General features: G+C 41.1%; 2 protein-coding genes across 17 annotated transcripts in view; one reads left to right on the top strand and one right to left on the bottom strand.

Annotated features, from left to right (window-relative positions):
- WDR19 (WD repeat domain 19) overlaps positions 1-10,501 on the top strand; it is a 106,384-nt gene extending 95,883 nt beyond the window's left edge. For 8 of the 13 annotated variants that reach the window (XR_010156293.1, XR_010156294.1, XM_063808730.1 and 5 more), the window contains 4 exons: positions 1,747-1,870; positions 2,854-2,930; positions 3,261-3,385; positions 10,185-10,501. Coding sequence is in view for 7 of the 13 variants with exons in the window: in XM_063808730.1 (XP_063664800.1) it covers positions 1,747-1,870; positions 2,854-2,930; positions 3,261-3,372 (313 nt within the window). In the remaining 6 variants the exon portion in view is untranslated. Of the gene's footprint in view, positions 1-1,351; positions 1,607-1,746; positions 1,871-2,853; positions 2,931-3,260; positions 3,386-10,184 lie in introns of those variants that run through there. The other 5 variants (XR_010156296.1, XR_010156295.1, XR_010156291.1 and 2 more) reach the window with 2 other exon arrangements.
- A 1,652-nt stretch (positions 10,502-12,153) lies between these two features.
- RFC1 (replication factor C subunit 1) overlaps positions 12,154-23,670 on the bottom strand; it is a 77,546-nt gene continuing 66,029 nt past the window's right edge. For all 4 annotated transcript variants that reach the window (XM_009447518.4, XM_001140765.6, XM_054682837.2 and 1 more), the window contains 6 exons: positions 23,471-23,625; positions 23,232-23,349; positions 20,283-20,428; positions 16,338-16,551; positions 14,542-14,733; positions 12,154-13,538 (listed from right to left, as the gene is read on the bottom strand). In XM_009447518.4, coding sequence (XP_009445793.1) covers positions 13,455-13,538; positions 14,542-14,733; positions 16,338-16,551; positions 20,283-20,428; positions 23,232-23,349; positions 23,471-23,625 — 909 coding nt within the window. In that variant the 3' untranslated portion in view covers positions 12,154-13,454. The remainder of the gene's footprint in view (positions 13,539-14,541; positions 14,734-16,337; positions 16,552-20,282; positions 20,429-23,231; positions 23,350-23,470; positions 23,626-23,670) is intronic.

The raw sequence follows: 23,670 nt of genomic DNA on the forward strand, positions 1-23,670 counted from the left end.
GTTGCAGTGAGCCGAGATCGTGCCATTGCACTCCAGCCTGGCCAACAGAGCGAGACCCCATCTCAAAAAAAAAAAAAAAAAAAGATGGGCATAGCAATTAGGATTGTATTCAGCTCTAAGCATCAGAAAACCTAACAGCAGCTTGATCAAGTCAGTATTTATTTGACTCATACACAAGGCATCACAGTCCAGGGCTGGTGTCACGGTGCCTTGATGCCACCAGACCAGATCCCCGTCTTCCAGCTTTGACATCCATAGCATAGAGGTTTCCTCCTCATGGTGGCAAGACATCTGCCACACCCCCAGACATCATGTCCTCGTTCCAGGCAGGAAGAAGTAGGGAAATGAGAGGTCAAAGGTATCTTCGCCTTTTTGTTCAGAAAGGTACCATCCTCAGGACCTTCAATTTTCACCTCCGTGGCCAGTACTCTGCCTCACAGGACTTAAGGCTGCTAAGTGGAAACAAAGTTCTGTTGGCCAGGAGATGGAGAGAAGCAGCGAACTATGTCTGCCAAAGAGGGATGAAGAAAATAGTGAACATTCAGTGGAAGTTCCTCTCAGTGTGAGGAACTTCACATTCACAGGGCCCACTGCCAGCAGAGAGCTCATTTCCAAATCCTGTGCAGCCCCAAAAGCCCTTAGGCACGTCCTTGCTTCAGAAAGCAGTCAGTAGCCTGGTTTTTCTAGGTTTTTCTAAAGGAAAACTAGGAAAAAGTAGCCCTTGCATTTGGAAAAGAAAAAAGTCATTGCAGTCATGGAGTAATTCTAAACAACCACTTTTTCAGAAGTGATGACATTTGGGGTTCCTGTTCATTACATTATGACGAGACCCAGGTACCTGAATCTTGCACCCAGACCTTAGCCCAGGGAGATGACTGGATTGGTAATGACAAATGGAAGCAAATGACACTTCACTGGTAGCTGGGCTTGGGAGCTACCCTCATGGCAAAGAGCTCTAAGCTGGATAGGAGTACATAGAATACTCCTTTTTTTAAGTCTAAGTAGCTTCAGACCAAATCGGTCTGACCCAGAATACCTGCTAGTATGGAGAGTGGGATGGGGAGAAGGTAACTAGAAAATGCAAGATCATGTTTACCCCAACAGCATAGAACCACGCTAGCTGGGGCTCTGGCTGGGAGGAGATGCTAGTCATTCTCTCCCCATGCACAAATGGTTTATAGCTATGTGGTCCAATATGGTACCTGCTAGCCACATGTGGCTATTTAAATTTAGTTAAAATGGAATAAAAGTTAAACTTAGTTCTTCGCACTACCCGTATTTCAAGTGTTCAAATGTGGCTCATGGCTACCATATTGGATAGCACAGAATCCGAACATTTCCATTGTCACAGACAGTTCTATTGGATGGTGCTGGTATAACTTGTACCACTTCTGTTACACAAAAGGGAGAGACAGAGGGAAAATACCAAGCTCACCACTCCAGTAGCACAGGAAGAGAGAAGACCGCAAGACCTACCCATGCTTTCTGCCGCTGAATGTGCTATGAACTCCAGTTCCCAAAGGTGGCCCATGTAACACCCTAGAACCTAACCAATCCTAGGTACTCTTCCTCCTCCCTGGAGTGGATCAAGGGCTGGTGTGAGCTTGTAAGTATCTCTCTAAGCCCAGAGTCTGACTATGAAGTAGGTGTGTCATATGTCCCTGGTTTTCCAAATATGCTTTCTCTTTGCCATCCCCGGTACATGAATAAAACGGCATTTTTAAATGACATGATTCTTCCTCACAGGAGACCCGATATATCCGAGATAGAAGAGGCCACGACTCCATGTCCATTCTGCAAATTTCTTCTCCCAGAGTGTGAACTCCTCTGTCCTGGATGTAAAAACAGTATCCCATATTGCATTGCAACAGTGAGTTCCTTTATAGTAATTTCCCTTTCTTTGCATATATATTTGTAACCCATTTGAATACTTGATGTATGTCAATATTTTCTTCACTTTTAAAATAATCTTATCCCTCAAATTTCCTGCAACATCTAGCATTTTATTTCATAGTCAATACGGTTAAAGGTGATATTCAAAGCAAATAATAATAGTGGAGGCACTATCACTGCAGGACCAAATAGCACAGACTCGGGGATCAGACCGTCCCGGGCTCAGTCCTCTGTAGTAACACCTGCCTACTGAATCAACCACAGATTGACGAGCTACACAATTCCTTGGTGCCATCCTGGCAGGCTGCAGCACTTAATAAGCAGTAGTTTTTATTATAATATTGAGAGCTAGTATCAGAGAACTTTAACATATCAGGTTATTTATAATTCACTGGATTAATTTAAGCTTTATTTTAAAGAAAACTAAATTCAGGTAATATCACAAAACTGAATATTATTCCTTTAAACATGAATCTGATAAGTAAAACCTAGCTTTAATCCTTTTAATGCCGTCTCTCTGTTACCCACACATGTGAAATAGCAATGATTTTATAATTTAGAGGTCTGACTTATAACTGGAATTCAATTATTATAACTGAATAACTGGCAGGGTGCAGTGGCTCATGCCTGTAATCCTAGCACTTTGGGAGGCCGAGGCAGGCGGATCACTTGAGGTCAGGAGTTCAAGACCAGCCTGGCCAACATGGTGAAATGCTGTCTCTACTTAAAACACAAAAATTAGCCAAGCATGGTGGCGCACGCCTGTAGTCCCAGGTGCTCAGGAGTCTGAGGCAGAAGAATCGCTTGAACCCAGGAGGTGGAGGTTGCAGACAGCCAAGAATGTGCCACTGCACTCCAGCCTGGGTGACTGAGCAAGATTCCGTCAAAAAAAAAAAATTGACTAACAGTGGGAGTTTTTAAAATAAAGATGAATTTAACTCTTAAACATCCTGTTTCCAGGGTCGACACATGTTGAAAGATGACTGGACGGTGTGTCCACATTGTGACTTCCCTGCTCTATACTCAGAATTGAAGATGTAAGTGTGCATCACGTCACTCAGTCTCACTGATTTCTCCCGACACAGGCCTTTCATTCTACCTCTTTTGTTCTGAAGCATTCTTCTATTTGTGTTCCTAAGGATCTCTAAAGACTCAAATTGTCTTCTGGGAAGAACCTCCTATGACCTTTGAGAATATTATCTTTAAAGAGGATCTTGCATGAGACTGAATAGTTCTGATTCTCAAATTGCATGGTGGACATGTGTTAAGAGGTGTAGACAGAAAGTAGTTGTCTTTCTCATTAGAGTAACCCAAGCTAAAGGAATGTTATATATTTAATTTACTCTGCCTTTCCCTCCCCTAAACAGCATGCTAAACACTGAAAGCACATGTCCTATGTGTTCAGAAAGATTAAACGCTGCTCAGCTGAAAAAGATTTCAGACTGTACCCAGTACCTGCGAACGGAGGAGGAACTGTGAGTGGCACGTGCAGGTGAGTGGCAGAGCGCCCACGCACCTTCTGGGCGCAAGGGTCCACAGCGTGCATGCAGCTTTTTACTGTGTATCAGTATCAACTCCTTTTAGTGCAACATGGAACTTGCCAGATTTGAACAACCTGACAACCACCTTTTGATGTATTTTTTTTAATGCTAAAATGCAGGTATTATCATCTCCATAATGACAAAGGTTGTTTAGCCAAGCAGTATGATTCTGACTAGACCAGATTTTGTCAAATCTCACAGGGGTCTTTTTAATCACTCCATTAAAACTAGAGCCAGCTAATAAAAGTATTTTTTTTTAGGGTCTGTGATATAATTCAGGAGAATATATTGTAAAAATGTTGGCTTCCAGAGATTTGGAAATAATCTCCATTTCTTTTTCTTTCCAAGTCCCATTTTTGTCACGTGGAAGCTACACATATTCCTTCTACTTCATTCCATTGGAAGCACTTACTCGTGGCCACACATACTGCAGAGGAAGGCAGGGAAATGTAGTCTTTAATTGAGAAGCCAAAAGCCCTGCCAAAACTCAGGATATTCTTTTACCAAAGGGAAAAGTGAAAGTAATTCATCTCTGACACAGCACCTCACACTTAGCCTGGTTAGACAGGAGTCGAGATGTCCCCCCACAACCTCTCTCTGTTTTCCCTTCCTCCGGAAGCGGCAGCTCCAGCAAACCAGTTGGACAGGACAGAAACCTACATATTATCTAGATACCTCTCACCCTCAGCCCATGAGCAAGGGCTCTCAGGCTATCTCCAGTATATCTGGTTCGTGGTTCTCTTGGCTTTTTATTGCACCTGCAAAAACAAAGAGCCTCCAAGTCTGTCCATGAACAGGCCCAGCCTCCTCCTCCTGCCTCAGGTCTGATTACTCACCATGTTGCAGCCCCAACTGGCCTTCTTGCCCTTCCCTGGCCACTCCAAAATGTTTTCCACAGAAGCTGCACCCTCTTACATTCCCACCATCAGCACACAAGCGTTCGTCTCTCCATTCCACATCCCTGCCAACAGCTGCTGTCTGCCTTACTTTTTTTTTTTTTTTTTTTTTTTTTGAGACAGTCTTGCTCTATTGCCCAGGCTAGAGTACAGTGGCATGATCTCGGCTCACTGCAACCTCTGCCTCCCAGATTCTAGTGATTCTCGTGCCTCAGGCTCCCTGAGTAGCTAGGACTACAGGCGTGTGCCACCACGCTTGGCTAACTTTTGTATTTTTAGTAGAGACGGGGTTTCACCATGTTGGCCAGGCTGGTTTCGAACTCCTGACTTCATGCGATTCGCCGGCCTCAGCCTCCCGAAGTGCTGGGATTACAGGCATGAGCCGCCACACCCAGCCGGGTGTTTGTCTTTTTATTGTTCAGTTCTAAGAGTTCTTTATATGTTCTAGATACAAGTTCTGTATCATGTATATGATTTGGAAGTATTTTTTTGTGGGGTTTTTTCCCTTTTCTTGTTTTTTTTTGTTTTGTTTTGTTTTTTTGTTTTTTTTAATAGAGGCAGGGTCTCGCCACATTGCGCAGATTGGTCTCGAACTCCTGGGCTCAAACAATCCTCCTACCTTGGCCTCCCAAAGTGCTGAGACTACAGGCATGAGCCACCATGCTCAGCCTTGATAGCATCTTTGATGCACAAGTATTTTATTTTGATGAAGTCCAATTTATCAGTTTGATTTTCACCCCCTTTGGTTGCTTATTCTTTTGATATTGTATCAAAAACCATTGCCAGGCTGGGCACAATGGCGCATGCTTATAATCCCAGTGCTTTGGGAGGCCAAAGTGGTAGGATCACTTGAGCTCAGAAGTTTGAGACCAGCCTGGGCAACATAGTAAGACCGTGTCCCTACAAAAAAATAATTAGCCAGGTATGGTGGCATACACCTGTAGTCCCTGCTGCTTGGGAGGCTGAGGCAGGAGGATCACTTGAGTCTGGGAGGCTGAGGCTGAAGTGAGCTGTGATCAAGCCACTGTACTCCAGCCTGGGCAACAGGCTCAAAAAACCAACCAACCAATCAACCATTGTGTAAAGTAGACACAGTGGCATGCAGCTGTTATCCCAGCTACTCAGGAGGCTGAGGCAGGATTGCTTGAGTCCAGGAGTTCAAGACCAGCCTGGGCAACATAGCAAGATCCCATCTCTAAATAAAAACAGTGCCTACTACAAGGTCATGAAGATTTACACCTGTTTCCTTCTAGGAGTTTTATAGTCATTACTCTTATATTTAGGTCTTTGATCCACTTAATTTTTGTGTCTGGTGTGAGATAGGGATGCAGCTTCCTTCTTTTGCGTGTAGATATCCAGCTGACCTGGCAGAATTTGCTGAAAAGACAAATTTTCCTCATTGACACTGGATTGTCTATTTGAGTTGTAAGTTTTTTATGTATGTATTCTAGATACAAGTTCTTTGTCAGATATATTTTGCAAATATCACACTCTGTGGCTTCCCATTTCTTTTTCTGAATGGTATCTTTTGATGAGGTTTTGATTTTGATGAATTATAATTTATTAAATTTTAAATTTTTTGGTTATTGCCTTGTCCTAAATATATATGTGTGTGTATATATATATATAGAGAGAGAGAGAGAGCCTACTAACAAGTCAGGAACATATTTTTGTTTTCTTCTAGAAGCTCTAGATCTGCAATTTATCTTGAAATAATTTTTGTTTCCAGTGTGAGGAAGGGTTGGGTTTTCTTCCCCTCAAATGGATATAAAATGTGGGCCTATTTCTGGACCCTCTCTTCTTTGCCGTTGACGTGTTTTTCCCTTATTTTAATACTACACTATCTTCATTACTATGGCTTTATAGAATCTCTTAAAGTCAGGTATTGTGGATCCTCCAATTTGTTATTTTTTTTCCAAGATTGTTTTGGCTGTTATTCTTTTTATCTTTGTAGACAATTTTAGAATCAGTTTCTCAAATTCTGTTTTAGAAACCTGCTCAAATTATGATTGGGGCTTGTATTAATTTTGTTGCTGTATAACAAATTATCACACATTTAGCATCTTAAAACAACACACATTTATTATCTCACAATTTCTATGGTTATGGGTCAGGAGTCTAGGTATGGCTTAGCTGGGTCTTCTCAGGGTCTCTCAAGGCTATAATCATCGTGTTGACTGCAGCTGAAATCTTATCCGAAGTCTTTTTCTAGTCTATTTGTTAGGTTTTGTTTTCTTTGGCGGGGGGAGGATTCTGATCTTTATGGTCAGAGGACTGAAGCCCTTAGCTTCTACAGGCAGTTTCCTGACACGTGACCCTCCCCACAACACGAAACTGCTTCAAGTCCAGTGTAAGAGCATCTCTCATATTTACAATCTCTCCCTTCAGGTAAAGTCTGGACCCTATTATAAAGGGCTCACCTGGTGAAGCCCACAACAAACTCTCTTTTGATTCAGAGTCCATTGATTGGGACCTTAACTACATCTGCAAAATTCCTTCATCTCTATCATATAATTAAATCTAATATGGTTATTATCACATCATATCACAAGCCCTGCCCACACTCAGGAGGAAGGTATTACACAGGATAAGTATCACTGGTGTGGGAAATTTAGGGACCATCCTAGAATTCTGACTATCACAACAGTTACATTGATTCTGTAGATCATTTTGAGAACTGACATCTTTAACAGCAGTCTGCCAATCTATGAATATGGTATATCTCTACATTTATTTAGATCTTTTTCAATTCCTCATCACTGTTTTGCAGGGTTTTTTGTTTTTGAGATGGAGTTTCACTCTTGTCGCCCAGGCCAGAGTGCAATGATGCAATCTCAGCTCGCTGCAACCTCTGCCTCCCGGGTTCAAGTGATTCTCCTGCCTCAGCCCCCCAAGAAGCTGAGATTACAGGTGCCCGCCACCACATCCAGCTAATTTTTGTATTTTTATTAGAGATGGGGTTTCACCATGTTGGCCAGGCTGGTCTTGAACTCCTGACCTCAGGTGATCCACCCGCCTCGGCCTCCCAAAGTGCTGGGATTACAGGTGTGAGCCACCGTGCCTGGCCTATTTTGCAGTTTTGAATAAAGAAGTCTTTCGTGTCTTTTGTTAAATTTATTTCTAAATAATTTGGGGAGATTTTAATACTCAATGAAATTTAGTTTTTCATTTTCTAATTGATTACATAGGAAAGTGCAATTTTTATATATTGACCTTGCATCCTATAACCTTTCTAAATTGACCTATGTCTAGTAGTTGTACTGTAGAATCCTTAAGATTTTCTGCGTAAACAAACAGTCATCTACAAATAGACAAAAAATTTACTTATCTTTCCAATCTTTATAACTTTTATTTTTCTTCTCATACACACTGGCTAGGACCTCCTCTGCAATGTTGTATAATAGTAGAGTCAACATCCTTGTCTTGTTCTCAGTGTTGGAAGAAGGCATTTAGTATTTCACTATTGTGATGTAAGATTTTTCAGAGAGGTCTCCTAACAAATTGTGGAAGTTTCCTTCTAGTTTACTATGTGACAAATTTTGTCAAATGCTTTTTCTCTATCAATTGAGATGATATGGTTTTTTCTCTTTAATCCATTTATATGGTAAGGTATATTGATTTTCAATGTTAAAGCCAACTTTTACTCTGGAGATAAACTCACTTGATCATGATGTATTATCCTATTGCTGGATTATTTTGCTAATATTGAGAATATTGTGTCTGTGTTCATGGGGGATACTGGTCTACAATTTTCCTCTGTTGTGATTTTTTTTTCAAGTGTTATTATCAGGCTGAATTTAGGTCTACAATTTTGTTACTTGTTTTTTATTTGCCCTATCCACTTTTTGTTCAGTTCCTCTTGTCTTGCCTTCTATTTGACTAAATATTTTTTCGTATTTCATTTGATTCTTCTATTGACTTTTTACCTATGTTTTTACAAAATTTTGTACTTGATTAATATCCTATTATATATACACACACACACAAATATACATATGTACACATTATAAATCCTGTAATACAGTGATACAATTTTTCTTTAGTTGTGTCTTTTTAAAGGAAATTATAAAGAAAAAAATACAATGTAGCTTTACATTTACCCACATTTATAATTTCCATGTTATTCTTGCCTGAATCCAAGTTTCCATATGGTATTATTTCCTTTCAGCCTGAAGTACTTCCTTTGACATTTCTTACATGTGCAGGTTTGCTGGTGACTTCTGTCTTTATTTTCCTTCATTTTTGAGGATATTTTCGCTTGATATGGAATTCTGAGGTTTTCTTAAAGCACTTTCACGATTGTCTCCAGTATCAAACTTCATTGTTCCTCTGTATTTACTGGTTTCTTTCTGGCTACATTCAAGGAATTCTCTATTTTTGGTTTCCAGAATTTTGACGATACTTGCCTGGGTGTGGTTTTTACATTTTTTTAACTTGGGATTTTCTAGAATTCTCGAATCTGTATGTTTATATTTTTCCCTCAATTGGGACATTTTGAGACATTATTTCTTCAATCACTTTTTCTATCCCTGTCTTCTCATTCTGGAACTCCAGTAATATCTGTGTTTGACTACTTGATGTCCAAAGGTCACTAAAGTTCTTTCCTCTGTCATCTTTTTTTTCTGTTCATACTGGATAATTAGTTTTGATCTATATTCTAGTTCACTGACCTTTCTTCTAAGTAAGTAAAAAAAATTTTTTTTTTTTTTTTTTTTTTTTGAGACAGGATCTCACTCTGCTGCCTGGGCTGGGGTGCAGTGCCACAATCATCGTTCACTGCAGCCTCAAACTCCTGGGCTCAAATGATCTTCCTGCCTCAGCCTTGCAAGTAGCTACGACTACAGGCATGTGCCACCATACCCAGCTTTTTTTTTTCTTTTTTTTAGACATGGGGTCTCACTATGTTGCCCAGGCTGGTCTTGAACTCCTGGACTCAAGTGATCCTCCCACCTCAGCCTCCCAAAGTGTTGGGATTACAGCTGTGAGCCACCATTCCTGGCTTTCTAAAAAAAAAAAAAAAAAAAAAAAAAAAAAAATTTCAGATTTTGTCCCAAGTTTATAACTGTTATCTATGGGAAAATTAAACTGCAAGTGGAACCTTGTATTTTTAAAAAACATCCACAGAATCTCTCCAAACACTATCAATCACGGCATTAGATTATGCTTTATAGAAAACTTCAAGTAACCAGACCATGGTACATCATAGCTCCTTGCAGATATGTCTTCATTGAGTTATGATTATGCACTATCCTTCAGAAACGTCACTATAGCCAGGTGCAGAACCTGTGGCCATAGTCGCAGCTACTCAGGAGGCTGAGGCGTGAGGATCACTTGAGCCCAGGAGCTCAGGGCTCTAGGAGACAATAATCATGCCTATGAACAGCCACTGTACTCCAGCCTGGGCAATGTAACAAGACCCCATCTCCTAGGAAAAAAAAAAAAGACACACACACACACACACAAAGTCACTGTAAGCATCCTTATACAGTGAATACTGGTTGAAGCTGTTGTTCACTGGCTTTTAGACAAATATAACTTTAATTTCAGGAAAATTTTTTCTCTACAAATTGCTGAGCACTTTGCATTTGTTCTTCCCAGTGAGATGGCTGTTATCAGCATCCTTACTTCATTACAAAGGCTCAAGAGCTTACCCACACAATTTTAGTCAGTTGGCAAGGCTAATACTGAAACTTGATGCGGATTGCAGTCTGGAGATTTCTAACTTGAATGTTTCCTGTTCCACATTCTAGAAACAGGCAAAAAAAATTCTTTTTAGTATGTTTGGCTTTATTACTAAATGCCAGCCATTACTTGAAACCCTTCTAGAGGCATGTGTTCTGTTTGTCCTTTCTAGATACAATGCTCCTGAGAAGACAGCATTTTCCACAGAAGGCTGTTTCCTCCCCTGGTGGATTTAAGAGACGGTCCTTTCTGGATACAGAGAAATGAAACAACGGTGACCTCTCCAGGTCAGCACTTTCCGCTTCTGTACGGTGGCAAAACGATGACATGTAACCTTGCTGTTTATTGTACTTTGTATATTTCCTCTTCAAAGTCTTACACACTCTATCCTCTGCACTGTTAATAGTAACCTATGACATAATTGTAAATATTCAGCTTTTTGCTAACTTTTGTATTTTGAAAAACTTTAAAATAAAATTGTTGACTAGATATATCTGTGACGTTTTTCTGGATTTGGAGACAGACAGAAAAAGAGATAAAGGTAGTTCTGAAGGACATTGTCAAGTTTGAACAACACAGATGTGAATGGTGTAAAAAGTTTGAAATGAAAAGTTGTTGTTTATACAAATCACAGCTATTAAGCAGAATCAGCCCAGAAGCAAAAAACATCAAAAATAATTAGGAAAACCAATCTCGTAAAGAATGAATGAAACTATCAGCTTATATCTGCTGAGTCATTCTACTGCATACTACAGAATTCCCGTCACAAAATTAAGTCATGTGACTTCCCCTGAAAACAAACATACATTGTTTGGAATCGTCTCTGAGGCTGTGTGAAGGTTCTTTCCCCATATCACACATACAACACACACCATCCGTACACACACACACTCACTCTCTCTTGCTCCAAGGGAGTCCATACTTCTTTTCCCACATCAGTATATGCTTCCTTGCCATCCAAGGCCAGTCACCAAAGTCTGAGCAGCTGACAGAAATGAGTCAGGGAGTCAACTGTGAATGAATCCGATGATATTATTTTACAGTATGGCCCCAGCAACCTGAGCATTACAGTGGTACCCAGGGGCCTAAGCTAGGGCCCAAGGTGCCAGTAATGTTGTATAGCATCCAAGTATCCCAACTGCATGATGCCTCCAGCTTCAGGACCTGTCCTTCCCTCCCAGTGGCCGGCCAGAGAACAGGCCAGAGGCCTTGGCCTTACTAAGTGGTACAAAGTTATTATCATAAAACCTACCCAAAGTCCCCTGCTTCCTCTAACATGCCTGGAGGTATACTGTAAGGCTGTAGGAATAAGAACCACAGGCATCTGGGACTGTGAGAGTGGGCAAATAATTCTATCTTAGGAGTTACAGGCCTTAGAGTTTCACCATGAGCATACTCATACTGGAGCTTGTTTAGGAAGCTACTCATCCTAGTACAAATAATCTACCCCATCAGTGACTTTAAGAGATCAAATCATGGTGGTGCTACAGAACTGCCAACATTTAACAAGATGAAGGCTAAAGCTGAATGGTGTGTAAGTAACAAAATGGCTGTGACTCAATGGATCTCGAAAAGAGCAAGTATACAGTTTTATGCTGCAAAGATGGCATGTGGCATCAAGTGGCTCCAAAAGGCCACATCATCGGTGGCTCCAATGAAGACTCAACCCCAGTACAGACCATTCAGATTCACATCCAAACTGCTGCAGAACCACCAACTGCCTCCTACCATGAATCTCACTCATTCACCTCATGGTCACGAGGGCTTCAAAGAGGAATCAAATAGACCTATACCATCCTCATAAAGGGCATATTTACAATTTCTAATTCTAAAAGAAATGCTATTAATTAATTTTACACACATATTATCCCAATCTTGGGTTTAAAACATTTAAAATTACAAACAAAATCATAATGAACAAGTGAAGGACGCTATGCCGCATCCTGGCTGCATGGAGATTCAAGTCCCTCTCCTGGGGGCTGCAGAAGACCTAGGGAGACGTGACTTGCATATCCAAAAGGCATAGAAATGGAAGAACATGAATAGGAAAGCCAGCCTCACCCTACTGGTGAGAAAACCTTTCCTGAAGCATAAGAGTTTCAAGATGGACTTTAACAAAGACAGGGTCGTGACTCAGCAGGCAAGGGCTTAGGCAATGTTTTATTTCCATAATGAATTAATCTCCATAAAAGACATTTTTCACACTGGTAAATACAGTTTAAATGTCTCAAGAACTTTGTCTCATCACCCAAACAAGACTACCAGTTCCTTAAAGCAGGGAATACGATCCTTATTTTACATTCATTTTAGTATATACCTCACAGAGGTAGCACAGACCTCTGAGCATTTACCAACAAGATTAAAAAATAGCTAGACATCTAAATTCCAGGCTAGGTCCATAGCCTCACGGCCACTCAACACATACAGTTATAGGAATAACCCAAACTTCCAACAGGGTTTGTGGAAGCCATCACAGGACAGGACTAGATCTCTCAGGGGCAAAGTGAACAAAAGCCAGTGTTCATTTTGTCCCCCACCGTAGTGAACTTAAGAGCCTGACCCAGCCTGGTTCCTACTGGTTTGAACCTGATGGGTTGAGACTCCAGAAGGATAAGAATGTCTGAGAATCTTCTGCAGCCCCCCACGCTGCAAAGCCCCATAACAGACCACTGCAGGAAATCCTATTCACAGCAGAGACGTGGTCAACACACACAGAGGGAGTGAGGCTGGGAATCCGAGTTCTGACTCCTCGACTGCCAATGTTATGTTTCACACAACAGGTTAGTAAGGAATACAGTGAGCTTTTTTAATCCAATCATTTGCAAATTAATAAGGAAGTAATACACCAACATAATATTTTGCTGTACAAGATGACAATCTTAGAATTTGTACACATATCATGTGGAACATTTTTATTCCTAATTTATACTTTGAAAGATATCTGACAATGTACAAAGAATACCCAGTTCTAGGTGGTGACTGTTTTGTATAATCATTTATTTACAAAATTTCACCACATAATAGGAACTGCCTTTAAAAAAAATCAGCATTGGTCCTATAAAGGCCATTAGGATAAATTCTTAAGCCTACAAAAGACGCCTTAGTACTACTGCTCTCAGGCTCATTATTGTTCACTAAAATCTGACTCCAAAGCCCAGGTGTAGTTTCTAGTTCCAATTCTACAGTCATTCAGAAGCACGTCTAACTAGATTGACAGAGGACAGTGGAGGACCCAAGCAGTCCTATCAACCTCTATAAGAGGTGTACATAAGCCTACTGCTCATACCCTTCTAGCCATACCACCCTTTATTTATAATGGGACACCAGGTCATCCCATTATGCTAAAACATGGTTGCTCTGGGAAAAAACAAGGCTTTCTCTAGACCAGCTGGACTGGTCAGGAGGGAAAGTAAAAAGTGGCTGTCGCTAGTGAAAAATGGTTTCATTTCTTCGAACTTTTTCCTTTTCCTTTTCTGGGCTCCTTATCTTTTTCTGGTTTTGAAGGCTTTGAAGATTTTGTCTTTTTCTGTTAGGGGGAAGATAACAAAATAGTTAATAGCTGTGTTTATGAGTAAATGAAATAAGTTCATCTCTGTAACAAATCTAATCTTTACCTGCAACTTAATTAAAAAAGAAGAGAGGCTGCAAACATCGAGATCTTGAACTACTGCGACCCATGAAGCGCTTACAGCAACAACTGCGCCACTTACAGCCTTTAAAAGCTGGCGGTAAAAACTTTTAGTTTAGAATTTAGAACTAGGATCCGTTCCCCATGTAAGGCAGTTTCTTGGATTTAGAACAGAGGTATACTTAGGAAAGACAAAATAAGCAAGAGGTAATTGACAAATAGGGTAATGCTTAGATGAAGAATTTCCTCTTCTTTCAGTTTCAGATTAGAGGTGTAAACAGTCATTTTGTGAAAGCAGAAGAGAGGGAGAGAGGGAGACCACCTGTTAGGGTCGACATGAGAGCCACAGTGAAGAAGACCACTATTCCTACTCCTGCATACAGAAAACAGAAATGAAGGGCAAGAAGCACCCACACCCAGCGAAGGACAGAGGAGGATCGGATGAGGTTCCTTGGCTCAGCCAGCTGTACACAGCAGGCTGATACCACAATTGGTTTTCATCTTTCCCATCAAAAGGCAAGAATGTTTTGCTCTAAGAAACTTCCACAAAGCAGTTTAGTGGCTATAGCAAAACATAAGCAACAGAAGAAACTGTTTTGTTACAAACATTTTTCTTGAAAGCATACACCAATGGCTAGATAAATAAAAATGGTACTTTTTCTAACAGAACATATGGCCGTCAATATCATGGCCTGTTTTCTTGCTGTTTGGCTCTTCGACTACCATAAGAAACTTTATAAAAATGAAATCTCTACCTTCTCCACCCTCAACCATGATGAACAAAAAAACTTAAGAAGTATTTTCAAGTTATTCTGCTATGTGCTGAAAAGGCCCTATTATTCACCAGGCAAGGAAAGATCATCTATTTTGAGGTTCTCCTGTCTGTGGCTTAAAATACTACCTTGATCATGGCATCAGTTTCTATAGCATCTTGGTCTTTCTCATCAGATTGAGAGTCATCTTCATTTAATTCTTCATTGTATTCCGAATCCAGGGATGGGCTTGTGCTGTGTCTAGATGCCTTTATAGCTTGAAGTGAGTATGGAGTAAGGTGGGCTTCCTTATTGTAAGCTCTTGTGAAGGCTGCTTTCACCTATATGAAAGGAGTAGATGGAGTTTTTAAAAATCTAAGTCCCAAACAATTCTTTTAAACTCTGTAAGCCTAAAGAGACCCTGGGAGCCCCTTGCAACTATTTGCAAAGTATTTATGTATAAACATGTAAATCTAAGTATGTGCATTTTTCTATGGATAAGTTCCATATTTTTCATAACATTCTTAATAGAGCCCATGACAAAAAAGATTGAAGGCGGGGCACAGTGGCTCATGCTTCTCCATGAGAATCCTGAACCCAGGAGGTGGAGGTTGCAGTGAGCTGAGATCGCGCCACTGCACTCCAGGCTGGGTAACAGAGTGAGATTCTGTCTAAAAAAAAAAAAAATACATATATATATATTTGGGAACTTTAGGCAAACAAACAAACAAAAAGTCACTTCAAGTCATCATGTTTACCTATTCAGCATTCTCCACATTTCTATAAAGTAGTAAGCAAAGTTAATCAGTGAATCAGTAAATCAAAAAGGGGCTCGGCTGGGTGTGGTGGCTCACGCCTGTAATCCCAGCACTTTGGGAGGCCAAAGCAGGCAGTTCACATGAGGCCAGGAGTTTGAGACCAGCCTGGCCAACATAGGGAAACCCCATCTCTACTAAAAATACAAAACTTAGCCAGGCGTGATGGAGTGCACCTGTAATCCCAGCTACTTGGGAGGCTGAGGCATGAGAATGGCTTGAACCCGGGAGGCAGAGGTTGCAGTGAGCCGAGATCGCACCACTGCCCTTCAGCCTGGGCAACAGAGCCAGACTGTCTCAAAAAAAAAAAAAAAAAAAAGGTGGGGGGAGCTCATCACAAGATATAAGTTGGCCTTTAATTTCCACAAAACACAAGATACCTTTTCCACAATAAGAGTAGTTACTTCAAAATACTAAGTAACTTGAAAGTCTTACCTTCAAGCTTCTAAACATAATTCCTGAATTAGTCCATGAATTCTAACAATGGATATCTGCTGTGAGAATTTACTGATAACCATAAAGTCGGGTCAAAATTCTGGGGAGGGCAAACTACAGAGAATATGTCTTCTAAAACGCATTCACTACATAGGTGCAAGAGTTGGGTATTGGATGTTACATATTCATGATGTATCACTTTAGTTTTTTTGGTCTCATTATAAGAAAAGTGGGGATACATTATTACAGAGAAGATTATCCAACTGGAATAAATACTGAATCCACAGATTAGGTAGACTAAGAAAAAGAAAATTTGTACAAATCCTCAGCCAATAAACACACTTTATTTTTACAACCCATTACCACCAGAGCTCACAGCTCAACTTTTAATTCCCTAGACTCATCCTCTCATCCTTTATAAAGAATATATTTATATTTGCTCCTCAAATTTCACTTCTTGCTATTCCACTGAGCAGAAAGCAAAGATAAAAATACAAATTGTAAAGTCAAGCCCAGAAGTCTACTCTTAATACTGCATTCAAATAGTATCTTTGGAAAATATAGGCCATAAGAAGCAACAAGCATTTGAGGGGAAAAAGAAGTAAATCTTACAGCATCTAAAACACCTCTGAAGTATTGTCAGTACAAACCTGGTATTAGAAAGTGATGGAGAACCAGTGAGTGACATGATTTACCTTGGGATCCAGCTTTGAAAAGGGACTAGGTTTGCCACCCCAGCTGCTGATTTCCATGATATTCTCAAAGTCTTCTTTCATCAAATAATATGTGTCCATAAGTGCAACAACATCCTGTACTCCGTCTACTCCTTGTGAGGTCAAGGGCTGTACAAGTGCATCCCTTAGAAGCGACAGATAATCCATGTTTACAGTCCTTTTGCTGGAGTAAGTTCTGAAACCACAACAAAAGAGACATAGTCAACAGCAAAGTATCAACTCAAGTCATACTGTGCATAACAGCACTGAGTTAATCAGGCAGAGTTCAGTCCGATTTCAATAATGCTGAATGGAATGCCTACTCTTTGACAGCCCGCTGGTGTAGTCTAGAAAGCCCAGCACCACAGCATGAGGGTAACGGGTACACATCAATGTGCCCAAAGGAAATTTTCTACTTACCTACATCAGTGACTGAAAAACATACGTGGATTCTACTTCCACCCTACTCTTAAGGCCCAGGCAACAGAATGTTTCTTTGTGTTCATAAATATGACTCGTTCCAAGTTCCAAAATATTAAAAGCATCAGTATAAGGCAATGAAATTCCCTATCTCAAGTGTGTGAATGTGTATAACACCTTTTGGTCCCTGATTATAACACACAAAATAATATATGAATGCTTCCCTCACATTTCCTAAATACTGTTACTCTGAAATCGTCAGTTCTAGAGCCGGCTTTTCCCCAAATCTAAGAAAATTACAGAGTGTTCCCACAAAATCAAAGAGTGATCCACAGTGGCCAGAGGAAGGTTTAGGGAAACAGTCTCTGGTCTGCTGAGAACTCGAATGTTATCATAAAATGACTCTTTCTTTCTCTCTTAAATGTTGTCACTTCTTAAAGACAGAAAGCAACTGAACAAAACAATATTTCAAATGCCACCATCCTAAATCTTTCCAAGCCAGCTGCCTCTATCTTCAAACCAGGCATTTATATGTATACATTATTTATTTATTTAAAGACGAAGCCTCACTCTTGTTGCCCAGGCTGGTGTGCGGTGGCGCAATCTTGGCTCACTGCAACCTCCACCTCCCGGGTTCAGGAGGTTCTCCTGCCTTAGCCTCCTGAGTAGCTGGGATTACAGGCACCCGCCACCACACCCGGCTAATTTTTTTTTTTTGTATTTTTAGTAGAGACAGGGTTTCACCATCTTGCCCAGGCTGGTCTCAAACTCCTAACAGGTGATCCACCCGCCTTGGCCTCCCAAAGTGCTGGGATTACAGACGTGAGCCACCGCACCCAGCCTGTATACGTAAAACTTCAAAAGTTGTTGTTATCAGAACCAGCATCAGAAGCAAAAAGAAATGATTCTTTACAAATTGTCTATGGGTCCTGCTCCTGCCTTCAAGGAATTGAATGTGTGAACCATAAGAAGCCACAGCTTTTCTCCTGATCAGAAATCTAGACTCACCCTCGCAACTATTACCTAGACAAAGAGTTTTTAAAACTCTCCTATTTTAATTTCATCCATTTCCTCTAGATTGTCTTCCATAATTAAGCACGCTAGTACTTAAAGGAAGTAGTGTGAGTCCCTAAGCCACAGTACCCCCAGAAATCATGAAACCATTTCCAAAACTGTTCTACAATGTTTTACAGTATCATCATCTTCTAATAGACTCATAGAAAAGTCAAAGATGCCATTTAGTGTACCTAAACCAAGGGTTCTTAACCTCAGGAATCTGTAATTCCCCTAAAAGTGTTTTCTTTGTGGATCTGTGCATTGTCAGGGGAATAAAAATCAAAGCATTCAGATTCTCAAAAGCATCTATGACTCCCAAAAAAGTTACAAACCAATAAGATCACTCTTCCATTTTTTAAAGAAGAGAAACGGACCTACAAAAAGTTCAGTGACTTGATCAGGGTTAAAAAGTAGGGAGGTCTTAATTTACTTTAAAAATTATGAATTCACTATAAATGTCTTTGCTGATAATAATGGCCTAAATATGACCCAACTACTAGATGAGGAAGCCTCAGTTCCCACCCCCAAAAATGTTTGGTCTAATGAGGGAAGAGGACAGTGAAGAATAGCCATAAAACAACCCGGAAGTCCAGGGCTCAAAATCTACATGGAGTCTAGCGGGAGCATCTGAGAGGGCTGCCCTAGGGCAGAGCGACCCATGACCTTTAAAAACGCCAGGTAAGGAGCAGGAGAACAGCAAGAGGCAGCCGCAGCCTGGCCAATGAGAAGAGCCATGGGGAAAGCAGACTTTCCAGCTTCTGGAGGCCACCTGCACGTCTTGGCTGATGGTCCCTGTCTCTCTTCTCGAGGCCTGGCGTAGCATCCTCAGACCTTCCTGACTCTGACACTACTGACTCCCTTCATGAAGACCCTTGTGATAACTGCACGGATAATCCAGGAAAATCTTCCCAGCTCAAGATCGGGACTGAGGGTTGATGCCTTCTAAGATCTTGATAAATCTGTGTTGTTTTAAGCCATTATGTGTGTTGTAATTTCTTACAACAGCAACAGAAAACTAATACATGGGTAGCACAAAAGACTCATGCCATAGGTTAGAAAGAGAACAAGATAATAAAGTAGAATTTTACAGGAACAGAAAAAAGGAACTAGCTCAGGTCAGCTCTAACCAAAACTTAAAAGTGGAATGGGGGATCAAATATTAATATTCCTTCCAGGGACCAGATGGCAAATTAAGATCACTCAAGTAGTTCATGGTTAAAAATGAATCCAGGGGCCGGGCGTGTGGCTCACGCCTGTAATCCCAGCACTTTCGGAGGCCAAGGAGGGTGGATCACCTGAGGTCAGGAGTTCGAGACCAGCCTGACCAATATGGTAAAACCCTGTCTCTACTAAAAAATACAAAAATTAGCCAGGTGTGGTGGCATGCACCTTAGTCCCAACTACTCAAGAGGCTGAGGCAGAAGAATTGCTTGAACCTCAGAGGTGGAGCTTGCAGTGAGCCAAGATCACACCACTGCACTCCAGCCTGGGTGACGCAGTGACACTCTGTCTCAATAATAAAAAAAAAGAAAAGAAAAAAAAGAAAAATGAATCCATAGGCCAGGCATGGCGGCTCACGCCTGTAATCTCAACACTTTGGGAGGCCAAGGCAGGCAGATTACTTGAGGTCAGGAGTTCGAGACCAGCTTGGGCAACACGATGAAACCCCGTATCTACCGAAAAATACAAAAATTAGCCGGACATGGTGGTGTGCGCCTATAATCCCAGCTACTCAGGAGGCTGAGGTGGGAGAATCACTTAAACCCGGAGGTGGAGGATGCAGTGAGCAGAGATCGCATCACTGCATTCCAGCCTGGGTGACAGAGTGTGACCTTGTCTTAAAAAAGAATAAAAAGAAGACTCCATAAAGTGTACTTAATATTTATGCACATTTTCCAAGTTGCTAAAGTTCAACAAAATTGTACCAAATGCAAGTATTTTTGAACTTCCTTAAACTTTTCCAAGCACATTCATTTTCAATGATCTGAGCAGCCTCCTCCTGTTACATGCTAAACTGTTATTTCCTATCCCAAATGACTAGGTCAGTTTACTACTAGAGTAAATTGGTAAAAAATAGTTCATTTCTTTAAACAGTTCAATTATTTTCCTATTAATTATTCTGAAGCTGCGAAGCTATTCCCACTAATAGGCATAATAACAATAACAGTAACAGTGCCACCTCAGACTCACGCAGTCTTTAAAATTTTAACTTATGACATCTACCATTTTATTGTCCAAAGTACCCTTTTAAGTGGCAAAACAAGTATTACACTGATTACAGATGATAAAACTCAGGCCCATAAAATATAAGGAACTTATCCAGGATCATTCATCTAGTTACCAATAAAATAAAAACTAAAACACAAATCTTTTGACTCACATGATCATTACTGGATAAAGGCCAAATACACCAAATCGATAAAATACCCGAAACAGAGTAATCCCACCTACCTGAGACTCATATGCAAGGCCAGGTCCTGAACAATACGATCATGTTTGCCTGTAGACGAGTGCTTCCCCAGCCAGCTTGGGAAGGTGGGAAACTGGGTCATGTACCCCCTCATCAACTCTCCAGGAAGAACACTGGCATAAATGGCCTGAAAAAAATCCATTGCAGTCCAGAATTTATGTTCCGTACAAAGTTACTTCCTTAATAGTCATTGGCTTCCAAACAGTCTACGGAAGATAAAGCAACACTGTACCAAATACCTACCTACAGGGCAGTCACACCCTTTCTCTAACTCTGATCTGTTGGTACGGGAAACTTCTCCCAGAGAAAACAACAGATTGCGGTACACACCTTGATCCAACATGTTATGGCCCTCAGGGAGATCATGTCGCCAACTCAGCCTCCTCAAGCAACTAATCTCAACATACCGGTTACCTCACCGATGCCAACGTCACAGCAAATAATTACTTAAGAGGGATATGATGGTCTTTAACATAAATGACTGACAACATAGGTAGATTAAAGCATAGAAAGACTAATGATTACAGTCAATTAAACTGGCACTTGAGAAAAGTTTTTTAAAAATGTAACCTTAGATGTCTTCTATGTCCAGGGTTTTCACTTTCTTAAAGGCTGGAATTATAGTCTACATAAATTTTGTATACTGCTTTACTCTAGTAATTCCCTCACAAGCACTTTTTCATATTAGATAATCTTTGCAAATAGTTTTAAAGGCTATAAATACTTCTTCAAGAGGATTCATCATAATTATTCTCCTACTGCTAGACATGGAGATTTTCTCCAACTTTTTGTTATCAGAACACTTTAGGAAGTATTTTTGTACATTAAGCTTTTCCTGTGTTAAAACATTACGCCTTTAAGCTACAATTATTAAGTAAACAAAACAAAACACATAAAATGTAAAAGAAAAGATTCTGGGCCAGGTGCAGTGGCTCATGCCAGTAACCCCAGCACTTTGGGAGATGGGCAGACAGCTTGCACCCAGGAGTTCAAGACCAGCCTGGCCAACATGGCGAAACCCCGTCTCTACAAAGAATACAAAAATTAGCTGGCATGATGGCGCACACCTATGGTCCCAGCTACTTGCAGGGCTGAGGCTGGAGGATCACTTGAGCCCAGGAGGGCAAGGCTGCAGTGAGCCATGATCACACCATTGCATTCCAGCCTGCCTGACAGAGTGAGACCTTGTCTCAAAAAAAAAAAAAAAAAAAAAAATTCTGTATCTCCAGAATGAAATTTTGTTTCTTGTTTTCAAGCAATGTGTGAGTAGAATCAAGAGAAGCATTAGGCCTTCTGGAAGCGTCTTACTTATTTTATTACTCAGGCCAATAATCCTGTATAACTATACAAAAGTCAAAAAGAACGAATAACTCTCTTAATTACAAATGTCTATCAAATTCTGTTTCGAGTTAAAGATCTCAACCTAAATACAGTACCCAATATAAAACTGCCTTTTTAGCAAGGAAGAAAATCCGAATGAATGCATCAGAGACATGGCTGCTGGCCTGCCCTAGCTGCACTGCTTCTAGAAGCCGCTACTCAGTGACAACCTGGGAGAGCCAAGAATGACCAAAAATAAAAAAACAAGGATTCTTAAGGTAAAACACAGCAAATGAAACTTTTGATTCACATCTTACAACCAAAATCTAACATTCCTATTTCTATGTGTCCATTTACATTAAAAAATTTTTGAAATATAGAAAAATAAGGCCAGATTGGGCCGGGCACAGTGGCTCATGCCTGTAATCCCAGCACTTTGGAAGGCCAAGGCGGGCGGATCACAAGGTCAGGAGATTGAGACCATCCTGGCCAACACTGTTGGGAACAGGCCCCCCAAAATCTGGCCATAAACTGGCCCCAAAACTGGCCATAAACAAAATATCTGCAGCACTGTGACATGTTCATGATGGCCATAACGCCCACACTGGAAGGTTGTGGGTTTACAGGAATGAGGGCAAGGAACACCTGGCCCGCCCAGGGCAGAAAACCGCTTAAAGGCATTCTTAAACCACAAACAATAGCATGAGCGATCTGTGCCTTAAGAACGTGCTCCTGCTGCAGTTAACTAGCCCAACCTATTCCTTTAATTCGGCCCATCCCTTCATTTCGCATAAGGGATACTTTCAGTTAATTTAATATCTATAGAAACAATGCTAATGACGGGCTTGCTGTTAATAAATACACGGGTAAATCTCTGTTCGAGGCTCTCAGCTCTGAAGGCCATGAGACCCCTGATTTCCCACTTCACACCTCTGTATTTCCGTGTGTGTGTCTTTAATTCCTCTAGTGCCGCTGGGTTAGGGTCTCCCCGACTGAGCTGGTCTCGGCAAACACAGTGAAACCCTGTCGCTACTAAAAATACAAAAAATTAGCTGGGCGTGGTGACGGGCGCCTGTAGTCCCAGCTACCCAGGAATCTGAGGCAGGAGAATGGCATGAACCCAGGAGGCGGAGCTTGCAGTGAGCCAAGATCACGCCATGGCACTCCAGCCTGGGCAACACAGCAACACTGTCTCAAAAAAAAAAAAAAAACAAAGAAAGAAAGAAAGAAAAAAGAAAAATAAGGCCAGATTAGGAAACAGACAATAGTTACCACAGAGTATTATAATCTGTAACAGACTATATTTTTGCCACAAGAGCCATAACATTTATCTGGTATTTAAAATAACTACAGGATTAGCTGGGTATGGTGGCGGGCACCTGTAGTCCCAGCTACTCAGGAGGCTGAGGCAGGAGAATCTCTTGAACCCGGGAGGCAGAGGCTCCAGTGAGCCGAGATCATACCACTGCACTCCAGCCCGGGCAACAGAGCGAGACTCGATCTCAAAAATAAAGTAAACAAAATAAAATAAAATAAGTACAGCAGCTAAAAGCTATTTAGTTCTCTTAGTAAAAGCAGAGCCTGCATGTGAGGGAGAGCCCTCTGCTCACCTGCGCAGGCAGAAGACTCCAGTTTTGCTTACTCCGGATCTGGCTGTCCACTAAGTCACCATCGCAGATGCTGTCTGCTGCTCTGCTTAAAAGCATCAGGTGCTTTTTCATGTCACCCCTGCAGGAAAGAACCAGTCTGGATTATCCCACTCTCCACACCCCAGGTCCCTTCTTCACGGGTATTTAGCCTTCGCAGTGCTGGATACTAAGCACACCTCTCACCAGCTCTGGACACTCACCCTGCTGCTACAGGCTTCACGTGTATGTAATTTTCCTGGACAAAGAGGGGTGCTATTGAATAATCATGAAAAAAGAGATCTGACTTGTCCACAAGTGACATGTGAGCAGTCTCCTCTCCAGCTGCAAACACTTTCCGGGCAACATCAAATGGGCCCTGAAAAAAGAGAGGGACACACCTATTAGAATGGCCAAAATTCAA

This window comes from Pan troglodytes, chromosome 3, assembly GCF_028858775.2.
Source record: "Pan troglodytes isolate AG18354 chromosome 3, NHGRI_mPanTro3-v2.0_pri, whole genome shotgun sequence".
Classification (NCBI taxonomy): domain Eukaryota; kingdom Metazoa; phylum Chordata; class Mammalia; order Primates; family Hominidae; genus Pan; species Pan troglodytes.